This window comes from Dasypus novemcinctus, chromosome 26 (genome assembly GCF_030445035.2).
Source record: "Dasypus novemcinctus isolate mDasNov1 chromosome 26, mDasNov1.1.hap2, whole genome shotgun sequence".
NCBI classification, from domain to species: Eukaryota; Metazoa; Chordata; class Mammalia; order Cingulata; family Dasypodidae; genus Dasypus; species Dasypus novemcinctus.
In genome coordinates this window covers 42025753-42038853 of record NC_080698.1, presented here as the reverse complement: position 1 = coordinate 42038853, position 13101 = coordinate 42025753, and the positions used below count along the sequence as shown (strand labels likewise).

The 13101-nt window shown below is 41.5% G+C and overlaps 1 protein-coding gene across 1 annotated transcript in view; it reads left to right on the top strand.

The window, feature by feature from the left end:
* The window catches only part of SUMF1 (sulfatase modifying factor 1), a 133078-nt gene that overhangs the window by 13188 nt on the left and 106789 nt on the right, over positions 1-13101 (top strand). Inside the window, exons 2-3 of the mRNA XM_004483103.3 lie at positions 6542-6715; positions 10165-10239. Coding sequence (XP_004483160.2) covers positions 6542-6715; positions 10165-10239 — 249 coding nt within the window. The remainder of the gene's footprint in view (positions 1-6541; positions 6716-10164; positions 10240-13101) is intronic.

Below are 13101 nucleotides of genomic sequence, written 5' to 3'. Positions count from 1 at the left end.
TATGTTATCCTTGTGTGGGACTGTGTGGTAGAAGAAATAGTATTTTATTATAACTATAGTTTTGTATTCCTCATGATATTAGCAATCTCACTCATTCAGTCAATAAAAACTTTTCAAATATCTTTTGAGAACCAGACATTATGTGGGCTGCTTGGGATATAGAGATGAAAAATTCATTCCTAGTCCCCAAAGAGCTTTGGATATAGGGAGGATGAGAACACGTAGTTAAAATACTGTGTTTGTCAGTTGTTAGGATGGATAGAAATGAGCTTCAGGGGAACCCAATTGAGGATCATGTGTGTATGCAGGGAAGGCCTCTTGGAGGAGGTGATCCTTGATAATGGCATTGTCATTTATAAAGGGTCAAGGAATGTGGCTTATGGAACTTCAGTTGGGGTACAGAGTATGAGAAATGGTGAGAGATTAGGCTCTGATGTTTAGAAATTTTATTTAACCCTGAAAGGTGATGAGCATCCCTGAAGAATTTAGGTAGATAAGTAGTATGATCAGATTGGTATTTTATTTTATTTTTCAAATAGATACTATATTTCTGTGGTTCAAGAATTAAAATATAGTAATATTGCAAGGTGTATTTTTCACTTCCTAGTAGCCTTCTTCTTTGACAACCCCTGCATTGTTTCCTTATATATCCGTCCAGAGCTATGCTCTGCAAATATAATCAAATACAAAAATGTTGGGGAGAGCATAGGTGGCTCAAGCTATTGGGCACATGGGATCTCCCACAGAGCTCCCAGGTTCCCTTCCCAGTGCCTCCTAAAAGAAGATGAGCACACAACAGACAGATGCAGAATGCAGACAGCGAGCACAAACAATGAGGAGGGGGGTGGAAATAAATAAAATACATCTTTTAAAAAGAATATGAGGGAGCGGATATAGCTCAGGTGGTTGAGCACCTGCTTCCCATGTATAAGGTGCTGGGTTCGATATCCCCAGTACCTCCAAAAACAAACAACAAAAAACCCAACTCTCATTGGGGAGTGAATGTAGCTCAGTGGCTGCTTCCCAATGCAAGGTCCTAGATTCAATCCCCAGTACCTTCAAAAATATATATATATATGTATGTGTGTATATATATATCCTCCCCTGAAACTCTCACACAGATGATAGCACACTGTAGCTACTATTCTATACATATCACTGTATTGAAAGCTTTCTTTTTTCCCCTCCTCTGCTTTTGTTTTTGTATTTTTTATTTTCTTCTTTTCTTTTCTTATGATTGCTTAATTTTCTACTTTATGATGGTCCACAATTAACTAGTTCATTTTTTTTAAAGGTTTATTTTTTATTTATTTCTCTCCCCTTCCTTGCCCTCCCCTCCCCTGCCCCAGTTGTCTGCTGTCTGTGTCCATTTTGCTGTGTGTTCTTCTGTGTCCGCTTGTATTCTTGTCAGTGGCACTAGAAATCTGTGTCTCTTTTCGTTGCATCATCTTGCTGCCTCAGTTCTCTGTGTGTGCAGTGCCACTCCTGGGCAGGCTGGACTTTTTTTTGCACTGGACGGCTCTCCTTACGGGGTGCACTCCTTGCGCGTGGGGCTCCCCTACTCGGGGACACCACTCCTTGAGTGTATCAGCACTGCACGTGGTCTAGCTCATCACATGGGTTGGAGGCCCTGGGTTTGAACCCTGGACCTCCCATATGGTAGGCAGACACTATCTGTTGAGCCAAATCCGCTTCCCACCTGTCCATTATTGATTGACATTTAGGCTGTCTCAAATCTTTTTTTTTTATTTTTTAAACAAAGCTGTAATAATTTGCTTTGGATGCTGAAGACAGACATTTTGGAACACTCACCTCTTAGCAAAGATAGTAGGGGCTTAAGAATTTGTTAAATGAATAATTGAATGGAAAGTGAATGGTTTAGAGAGAGAGGAACAAGGATGGGGGTGAATGGATGTATGTGGAAGGAGAAGGCTACTGCAATTATCAGGAAAGAGAGAAGATGGTAGAGAGATTAGAGTGATATATATTTAGGAGATAGATTCAGTAAGAATAGGTGACCTGTGTAATTTTGGGATTAGAGGAAGAGAGTAGACCACGATGATTTCTTAGAATAATAGTAATACATTGAACAAATAAGAAACCATTTATTACTCAGATATCATAGATGCAGATAGCTCTACTCTCTTGAATGGAATTGATGGCAACTGTAGCACAATCTTTTTTTTCTGACTCTTCTGCCGTTATTTGTCAAGCCAAACCCTCTCTTTTTCATTCTAACTGGTTATCTTTCTATGGCTTCTTTTTTTCCCATCCTCAATTTGAACCCCCGTGTTTCATGGATCAGAGACACAATTCCTAAGCTGCTGAGAAGTCTGTGATTGACTTTTCATCCACATGATTTGAAAGTAAGACGTGTCTGCAAAGAGTATATTTCTGATAGACAGTATAATTGAGGGCTTGCATTAAAAAAAAGAGAGATAAAAATTGATATCTCAATTTATATCCAATAAAATTTATATCCAATAAAATACACCTTTTTAAAGTATGTAATGCAGTGATTTTTAGTATAGTCACAAAGTTGTGCAACCATCATTACTATGTATTTCCAGAATATTTTAATCACCTAATCACCCAAAGATCCCCATACCCATTAGCAATCATCCCCTATTCCCACCTCCCCCTACTTCTGGCAACCACTAATCTACTTTCTTTCTTTTTGGATTTCCCTATTCCTGACATTTCTTATAAATAAACTCATACATATGTGACCTTTTTGTCTGGCTTCTTTCACTTGGCATGATGTTTTCAAGATTCATCCATGTCATAGCACGTACCATAACTTAATTCCTTTTTCTGGCTGAATAATATTCTTTTGTATGGATATACCACAATTTGTTTTCCATTCATCATTTGATGAATATTTGGATTGTTTCTATTTTGGGTCTGTTATGAATAATGCTTCTGTCAACATTCGTGTGCAGGTTTTTGTGTGGACATATTTTCATTTCCCTTGGGTATATACCTAGGATTGGAATGGCTGGATAATATAGTAACTCTATGTTTAATAGTTTAAAGACCTGCAAGGCAGTTTTCCAGAGTGGCTGCTTCATTTTACATTTCACCAGCAATGAGGGTTCTGATTTTTCCACATTCTAGCCAATGCTTGTTATTGTCCATCTTTTTGGTAAAGCCATACTAGAAGGTGTGAAGGGGTATCTCATTTTGTTTTAATTTGTATTTCCTCAGTGACCAATGATGTTGAGCATGGATTTGTGTTTTTAAGTGAACTTTTCATTGTGATCTTCAGACCCTGTTGCCGTGCTGTTGATATAGCTGTGAACAAGGAAGCCACAGTCTCTGCCCTCCTGGTTTTCAGAGTTTATTTCAGAGAGAGTAAACAAGTAATTGTAGTTGTCTTAGTTGGCCAAAGGCTGCTGATGAAAAGTACCAGGAATTGGTTGGCTTTTTTAATGGCAGTTTTATTTAGGGTAAAAACCTATAGTTCTGAGACCATGAAATGTCCAAATCAAGGCAGCAACAGAGATACTTTTTTACCAAAGACAGCTACTGTTGAATCTGGGGTCCTGCCCTGCGGTGAAGCAAGATGGCTGCTGATCTCTGCTGGGGTCTCTGCCTTCCCCAGAATTTACCATCTCCTGAAGCTCAGCTGTGGGTAACCACTCATAGGGCTTGTCTCTTCAGTCTTGATCTGCTTCGTAGACTTCGCCTCTTGGGAGCCTTGTGCTTAAGCTTTGGCTGCTAGTGATCCTTAAGTCCTCTCTCACATGGCAGGATCAAAAATGGCAGAGCTCCCTTCTCTTGTGTCTCTCTCTTTGTCTCTGTTTATATCAGACCCAGGAAGACCCAAGCTGGCTCATGCCTCCCTGAGGTAGTCCAAGCAAAAGCCCTAAAGCCATCTTACCAAGTAAGCTAATTAAAGGTCCCTTAACTGAATTTAATGCAATCAAACGGCCCCACACCCACAGGAATGGATAAGTTTAAGAACATAATCTTTTCTGGGATTCACAAAATTCAAACTGTCACATAAAGTATAGTCTTGATAAGGAATTAACAAGACATTGTTCCTTTGTAGAATTTTTAGATTTTCTGTTTCACTGATAAGTCTATTATTATTGGAAGTCAAAATTCATTCAGTGGATATTTAAACATATTTATCTATCAATCTTTATGTATATGTAGCAGTTTTACATTTGCTTATAAAAACAATTCAAGGGAAGTGGATTTGGCCCAACGGGTAGGGCATCCACCTATCACATGGGAGGTCCAAGGTTCAAACCCAGGGCCTCCTGACCTGAGTGGTGAAGCTGGCCCACGCGCAGTGCTGATGTGTACAAGGAGTGCCGTGCCACACAGCGGTGTCCCCGCATAGGGGAGCCGCACGTGCAAGGAGTGCACCCTGTACGGAGAGCTGCCCAGTGTGAGAAAAGTGCAGCCTGCCTAGGAATGGCGCCACACACACAGAGGGCTGATGCCGCAAAGGTGATGCAATAAAAACAGACACAGATTCTGGGTGCTGCTGACAAGAATACAAGTGGACACAGAAGAACACACAACAAATGGACACAGAGAGCAGACAATGTGGGGGGGGGGGGAAGGGGAGAGAAATAAATAAAAAATAAATCTTTAAAAAAATAAAAAATAAAAACAATTCAAAAGAAAGAAATGCATATTAAAGGAAAAATATACAAATGTGTAAAGAAAAAAGTAGAATGTTGTCCCTGTTTCTCTAATCCAACCATTACTCAGCTTGGTGTCTTATCCCAGACCTATTTTTTAAAAATAATTTCAAACAAACAGGATAATTTAAAAAATAATACAAAATCCATACAGAGAAACTCCAGTATACCTCCCTCCCAAATACCAAGTTCCACCAACGTTTAACCTTTTGCCACGTATTTCATAACAACTATATTCTGTCTAAATCTATCTATTAAATATCCATTCACCCACCCTTCATCTAGCCATCTGGCTTTCTATCTTTTTATCTCTGTTTTCTAAACATTTGAATGTGGATTATATATCTAATCCTCCTTGAACACTTAATACTTCCATGTACATTTCCAAAGAACAAAGATACTCACTTGTGAAACCACCTTTAGTGCGATTATTACGTTCAAGCAATTAAAGATTGAGAAAAAGCTTACAATCTATATTGCAGTTTTTTAATATGTCCCAGTAATGTCCTTTTGGACCTTTTTTCCTCCATTATTTGTTCCAGTCCAGGATCACAGATTGCATTTAATTGTCATTGTCATCTTTTTTAAAAAAATTGTAGAGACATGTATACAACATAAAGTTTCCAATCTCAGCCATTCTCAAGCACACCATTCAGTGTAAATAATCCCATTTATTATGTTGCACTACCCAAACTACCATCTGTTACCAGAACTTTCACCCCAAACAGAAACCCTATATCTGTTATGCATTAAGTTCCCATTACCTCTGCTCCCTTCCCTTGATGACCTGTTCTCTATTTTCTGTCTCTATGAATTTGTATATTCTAGCTATTTTGTATAGGTGGAATCATATAATACCTCCCCTTTGGATCTGACTTATTTCATCCAACACAATGTCTTCAAGGTTCATCTAGTAACAGCATGTTTCAATCCTTTTTAAGGCTCAGTAATATATATATATGTATATGTGTGTGTGTGTATACATATATGCACACACATATACACATACACCCCATTTTGTTTATCTACCCATCTGATGGAAATCATATTGCCATTTTTTTGGCTATTGTAAACAATGCTCAATGCTGTTATGAACCTCAGTGTACAAATGTCCATCCAAGTTCCTGCTTTTAATTCTTTTGGGATCATTGGTTCATATAACTTTTCTGTTTAACTTTTTTAAAAAAGATTTATTTTTTATTTATTTCTCTCCCCTTGCCCCCCACCCCCACCCCATTGTCTACTCTGTGTCCATTCACTGTGTGTTCTGTTCTCTTCTCTTCTGTGTCCGCTTGCATTCTCAGTGGCACCGGGAGTCTGTGTCTCTTTTTGTTGTGTCATTTTGCTGTGTCTGCTCTCTGTGTGTGTTGCACCACTCCTGGACAGGCTGCATTATTTTCATGCAGGGTGGCTCTCCTTTCGGGGTGCACTCCTTGCATGTGGGCCTCCCCTATGTGAGGGACACCCCTGTGTGGCACAGCAGTCCTTGCATCCAGCAGCACTGTGTGTGGGCCAGCTCACCACACAGGCCAGGAGGCCGTGGGTTTGAACTCTGGACCTCCTATGTGGTAGGTGGACACTCTATCAATTGAGCAAAATCCACTTACCCTGTCTAACTTTTTGAGGAATGGCCAAATTGTTCTCTCCTGGACAGTTTTGATTAAATAACTTACTTTGCTGAAAAGTTTTCACTTCATTCACTTTATTTTGTGACTAGTCATTCGATTTCATGGGGGCGTAGAGTGGCATTACCAATTTTTCAGAGATTTCTATAGGGTGTGGAAGGGATACCAGCTATCGGGTGCTAGGTGTGCCAGGCACTTTCCATGGAGAATCTCCTTTGGCTGTGACAACCTGATCTTGTGTTGTCCCTTCTACTGCAGATGGTCCTCATCCCTGCCGGAATGTTCACGATGGGCACAGATGATCCTCAGATAAAGCAGGATGGGGAAGCACCTGCTAGGAAAGTCACCATGGATGCCTTTTTCATGGATGCCTATGAAGTCAGCAATGCTGAATTTGAGAAGTTTGTGAACTCAACTGGCTATTTGACGGAGGTAATGGGGTTGGGATGGGGAGGAATTTTAGAACTTTGAAAAATGTTTTAAGGGTAGCTAACATTGATTGGCCTCTCTTACCATGTGCCTGGCACTGTACTAAGCACTTTATGTATTTTTCATCTAATTTACTCCTCATGCAACCCCATGAGGCAGGTCATTTTCAGGTAGGAAACAGAGGATTAGAAATGTGATTTGCCCTGTGTCACATGCTAGTTGGTGATGAACCTGGGATGCAAACCCAGGCAGTGGGAGCCTGGAACCTGTGCTCCTATTAAGTATGCTATGTTATGTTAATACTTTACCACACCAGGGAGCCAGTGCCACTGGTCAGTCAGGCATTTTGAGGTAAGAGAGGGCATGTAAAATAAGACTACTTTTGACTTCTCAGTAAATTGCAATTTGGCTGTTTAAAGCATTGGGTGCTTCATGAGTGATAGATGCAGAAGTACACCTTTGCATTTTTGTAATTTTATTCCATTGCTTTGACCACTGTCATAAAAGGCACTTCTGAAGCAAAGCTAAGCATCATCCTATGGTCTTTCAATCACCAAGCAAGGTTCCAAAAGTGATTATTTCTCCTTAAATGGGGATAGGAAAAGGGAGGGTTTCTAGTTTAAGTACATTTCTGAAATGTATTTGTTTTGTAGGCTTCCCAGTTTATTTCATCCAAAGAATTTACCCTTGCCTTTGGTTTTTGGAGTCCCTGTTTCTGTTTCAGTACACTCTTATCAAATGCCTTGATAGTCGACTAAAGTTTGAAAAAGGCATCTCTTAGACCAGAATTCTCCAAGAAGGTGAAATAGAATAAATAGAATTTAAGGGATCCTGAGGAAAAAAACTTCATCTTGCTTTTTTACTAACCTGTAACTGATATTTAGCATTTCTTTTAGTTCTGAACATAGGCAACAAACCATAATAGAAGAGGCAGCAGTGTCTATGAGTTTGTCACTAATGGAAATCACAGATATTTTAATATCACCTTATTGTTGCAGTTACTTTGAAGTATCATTTGCAGTTATCCCCACTTTCCTCCTGAGGTCTTATATAATATATTTATAAAGAATGTATATATTACTATAGCACAAATTTGTTTTATTAATGTTTTGGTATAACTAGTTATCTTTGTAATCCATTTTCTTTGTAATCCTATTTATTTCAATTTATGCATTTAAACATTTCTTTCTGAGAAGGAGGTCTGTTCGTTTCACCATACTGCTAAAGGGGTCCAAGGCACAAGAAGGATTAAGAACCCTGAGCTTGGACAACAACAACAAAAGAATGCTTACGACACTTTTCAGTTTTGTTCTTCTGTCTCTCCACCTTCATGTTATGTCCCACTTCCCTTGCTCACCATGTTGGAACCCTGCTGGTCTTGTTTCTGTTCTTTGATCATTTGGTATTCTTTCCCACCTTGGAGACTTGGCCCATATCTGTTTGGAATTTCTGCCCCTTGTTATCCATCCCCTCCTTCCTGGCTCCCTAACTCCCCCACAAGTCTTTTTTTTCCTCTTCTTCTGTTTTTTGGGTTTTTAAAAAATTTTTTTAATCCCCTCCGCTCCACTTCACATGCCCCTGTTTGCATGACTGGCTCGTTCTCATCTTCAGTCATCCAAATTTAGATGTAGACCTTCTCCAAAAGTCTTCCCCTGCCCACTCTATTTAAAGAAGGCTTTCCCTTACAGTGTGAAGTTAAATTGTAATTATTTTCTTCCTTTCACTTGTTTATTTTTTGTCTGTGCCCTTACTTAAGTACTATAAGGGTAGGGACCACGTCTGCCTCTTGTGGACCTTGTATTCCCATCATTTAGCCCAGAGCCAGTGCGTGGTATGTTTGATACTGGTTCTCTTGGAACGACGGACTGGCTTAAGTAATTGGGCGTGGTGGTATCACAGGGGACTATAGTGAGAAGAGCGGGGCTGAAGAAGAGGGGACGCATTCCATTTGGATAAGGAGTTTGAGGTGCTTGTGAGGCTTGAGGTCAAGAGATCTATTAGGCAGCTGATTTTGTGTAACGAGGACAGGACTGGAGGTGAAGGTCTGAGAGTCCTTGGAAGTACTGGTAGTAGTTAAAGCGACAAGACTGAAAGAGGTTGTGCGGTAGTAGGTCATGTACCTCACCGCATCTCTCTTGAACCACCTGTGGTAGGACCACCAGCGGCAAATGCGGACTCCCTCCATCTCAACCTGAGCCCACAGAATCGGAACCTCTGGGGTGGGAAACAGGAATCTGAGTTCTTTTTTTCATTTTTGCTTGTTTGCTTGTTTATTTACTTAGTTAAATCTGTAGTTTTAACAGGCTGGCCAGGTGGTCTTAACTGCACACAGCCAGAGAGCTAACGGGACAAGTCAGAGAGTCAGAATGTAGGAGGAGAACTCAGAGTCGAGTTGTGGAGACTGAGGGACCCCTGTGGGTGTTTTTAAAATGGAGTCAAATGTGTCCAGGAGAACCACATACACGGGGACTCGAGACACTTTCATTAAGTAAAATCACGAAAGTATAGATTCCATTTGATGCTGGAATTGCCCCGCAGTTCCGCAGCTGACACCTCAGTGGAGCCAGAGTATGTCAGAATACCAGCAAACAGTGCCATTTAATTCTTTTTAAAAAAGATTTATTTATTTTGTTTTCCCCCCTTCCCCTCCTCCCGCCCTGCTGTTTTTGCTGTCTGTGTTGTTTGCTCTTCTCATTTTCTTTCCTCTAGGATTCACTGGGATTTGATCCTGAGACCTCTGATGGGAGAGAGGTTCCCTGTCAGTTGTACCACCTCAGTTCCTGGTTTCTGCTGCACTTCACCTTGACTCTCCCCTTGTCTCTCTTTTGATGCATCATCATCTTGCTGCGTGACTCACTTGCGTGGGGCACTGGCTCACCACGCGGGCACTTGTATGGGCACTTGTATGGGCACAGCACAGCACACGGGCACTCATACAGGCCCTGGCTTGCCATGTGGGCACACTTTGTTTTCTTCTTTTTCACCAGGAGGCCCCAGGGCTTGAACCAAGGTCCTCCCATACGGTAGGCAGAAGCTCTGTCACTAGAGCCACATTCGCTCCCCCCATTTAATTCTTTTAGCTAGATTTCAGTAGCAGAAAAAAGCCAGGACTTGATTTGTAATCTCACAGGTAAAGGATACTACTGTTTTACAAAGTCATCTGTAATACCTGCAGATATGTGTTTCCATCAACAGGAACAGTCACATTCTCAAAAGCTAATTTCTTCTAGTCTCTATTCTTACATGAAAATGATCACTGTAAGTGACGTTGACCTATTGTAATTGGCAAGCCAGGGGTTTTTAAGTCATTTCTGAACCCACCGGGAAGGCATAAGAGAAATTTAAGTTCATTTGGACAAGAGGACTTGCTTTAGTAGTGTGCAGAGAAAATGGCATCTGTGAACTCGTTACTACAACCTTTTCTGGATTTTTATTTCCTACCTTCCTTGTAGGCTGAGAAGTTTGGTGACTCCTTTGTCTTTGAAGGCATGTTGAGTGAGCAAGTAAAGACTGATATCCAGCAGGCAGTAAGTAATGTTTAAACACTCTCCTCTTTCTTTCGGGCTGAATGAAAAGAGTTTGGGTGAACAAGCCAAAATCCAAGTGCCACCCTCCTCTCTCCTCCACCGCTGAACCACTCTCCCCCTATAGATTTGCCCAAAGTAATGGCCCCATGGACCAGGGCACCTCATCTTGAGGAACATGCCTAAAGCCCAGGATGACATCTGAAAAAGCACTGGGTCTGACTTTAGCTTCTGTCCTGTACATCCAAGAAACACACTAGACCGAAGTTTCTGTCTCCTAGCCATTTCTGGAATGGGAGATAAATGTGCATGCTCTTTCACTTCTTTGCTTAGAGTCTTAATCTCATCAGACGCTGCTGTGGAGCTAGAGCTTCCTATTTAAACATTCATGAATTCCCATGATCAGAACAGTGTCGAGGAGAGAGGTCCTTTGCATTGACTGTTCATAGGAAATTGAGCCAGGGAATTAGTGCTTACCACCCAGGGTGAGCCCTCTTTCATAGAGAGGATCCAGGGAATGTGAATGAGATGTACTTTTCTCAGAAATCGTGGAAACATTGGACTGGGCTTCCATAAGGACCAGTGTGGTAAGTAGAACTTGGCCTTCCTGTGCTTACACATTTTAGCAGGTTTGTGTATGTCCGTGTGTTTGCTTACATTCATGTGGGGGCCGAGAAAATAATAAGGGAAGGAGCAAGGGAAAACTGGGAAGTGGAGGATTCACAAAACAAAGAGAGCAGAGGGGAAGCCAATATGACTTAGGCAGCTGGGTGCCCACCAACCACGTGGGAGGTCCCAGGTTTGGTTCCCAGTGTCTCCCAAAGAAGATGAGCAAGACAGAGAGCTGAAACGACAGACTGGTGTGGCGAGTTGATGCAACGAGATGACACATGGTGATGCAGCGAGATGGCACAATGGAAAGGCACAGCGAGGTAACGCAATGAGAGGCCCAACAAGCAAGGAGTGGAGGTGGCTTAGGGTATTGGGTGCCTCCCTCCCACATGGGAGGTCTTGTGTTTGGTTCCTAGGACCTCCTAAAAAGAAGATGAACAGAGAGCAAACAGCGAGTGCAACAACGCGAGGGTGGTGGGGGGAGAAATAAATAAATAAATAAAGTAAATCTTTTAAAAAAAGAGAGAGAAAGAGAGCAGAGAGGGTAGCGGACTTGGCCCAGTGGTTAGGGCATCCATCTACCACATGGGAGGTCCACGGTTCAAACCCCAGGCCTCCTTGACCCGTGTGGAGCTGGCCCATGTGCAGTGCTGATGCACAAGGGGTGCCCTGCCATGCAGGGGTGTCCCCCGTGTAGGGGAGCCCCACGCGCAAGGAGTGCGCCCTGTAAGGAGAGCCGCCCAGCGTGAAAGAAAGTGCAGCCTGCCCAGGAATGGCGCCGCCCACACGGAGAGCTGACACAACAAGATGACGTAACAAAAAGAAACACAGATTCCTGGTGCTGCTGATAAGGATAGAAGCGGTTACAGAACACACAGGGAATGGACACAGAGAGCAGACAACTGGGAGGGAGGGAAAGGGAGAAAAAAAAATCTTAAAAATCAAAAATAAAAAACATGACTTTTAAAAAAAAGGGAGCAGAGAATGGGCAGGAGGCATGAGGGAGGAAAGGAAACGGGGAGTCAGCAGACTCCTAGGAGACTAATTAATATAGACATTAAAGACAAAGGAGCCCATCCCCTTCCTTTTTTTTTTTTTTAACAAATTTCCTTTCCACTCCTGCCTGCTGAACCTCATCTTTATATGTTGGTGTCACTCTGTCATCTTTTGTGGGTAGCAATTCCAGAAAATTAAAAAGTCATGGTTCATGTTTTCTTTCTCTTTACGCTTTGACCCTTTGTGATAGGGGCAAAGATGAGGTTTAAAAAAAAAAAAGACTTGATCTCAAAATTTATAGGAGAATCAGGCCATCTGATATACTGGGATTTTTTGCTTAGTTTTTTTTTTTGAGACCTTGAGGTCAGATCAGCCTACTGTTGATGAGCCAGCACCTCGGGACATAGTGCTTTGTTTTAAGACAGGGAGTTCAGGTGAGGGAGGGCGTTTGCACTTATTTTTGTTGCTTGTGCTTTCAGGTACAAGGCTCTTGTTATTTGAGAACCTCCAAACACATGAGACGTAAAGGCAGAGGCGGATTATTGCTGGGCTCTGAAGGTGCCCTGTTAAGTACATAGTGAAGTGTCTCTGCTTGTTACTAGGACAAGGACAAGCAGCTCTTAATGGATCCTAGTGTTGGTCCCTGGTTTAAATGCTCATAATGGAAAAGCAAACCTTTTAAGTGTGTTTAGAAAAGGTTGGAGCGGAAAAAAAAAGGAATCTGTTGATGTTCTGGGAGACTTAAGCTTTTGTTTTTTCATTCCGCTTTTAGGCCTGACTTGCCCTCTCGACCAGTCCTTTTATAAACGAATATTTCTAAAAGTGTAGGTCCATGGCAAAACTTTCAGTGATACAGGAGATGAGTTTAGCTGGTTAATGGGCAAATGAAAGATAACATTGAATCATATTGTGAGAAAATTATTTCCCTCTCATGTCTCTCTCAAGACTTGAGTCAAGAAGGAAGTCTCATTTGAAGGCTGGCATGTTGTTAAAGCCCTCTAATCCTTGTTAGTCCTTTTTAGCACAGAAAATAGACCCAAGACCTATAATCTTCGTCAGGTTATAGGTAGAATTTTTGTTTCCTTTATTTGAGAAGTTGTGGGTTTAAGAACAATCTTGCATAATATGTAGGATTCCCATTACCAGTCTTTTTTTTTAAAAGATTTATTTTAATTTATTCCCCTGCCCCATGTTGTCTGCTCTCTTGTGTCCATTTGCTGTGTGTTCCTCTGTGTCCTCTTTCATTCCGGTCAGTGG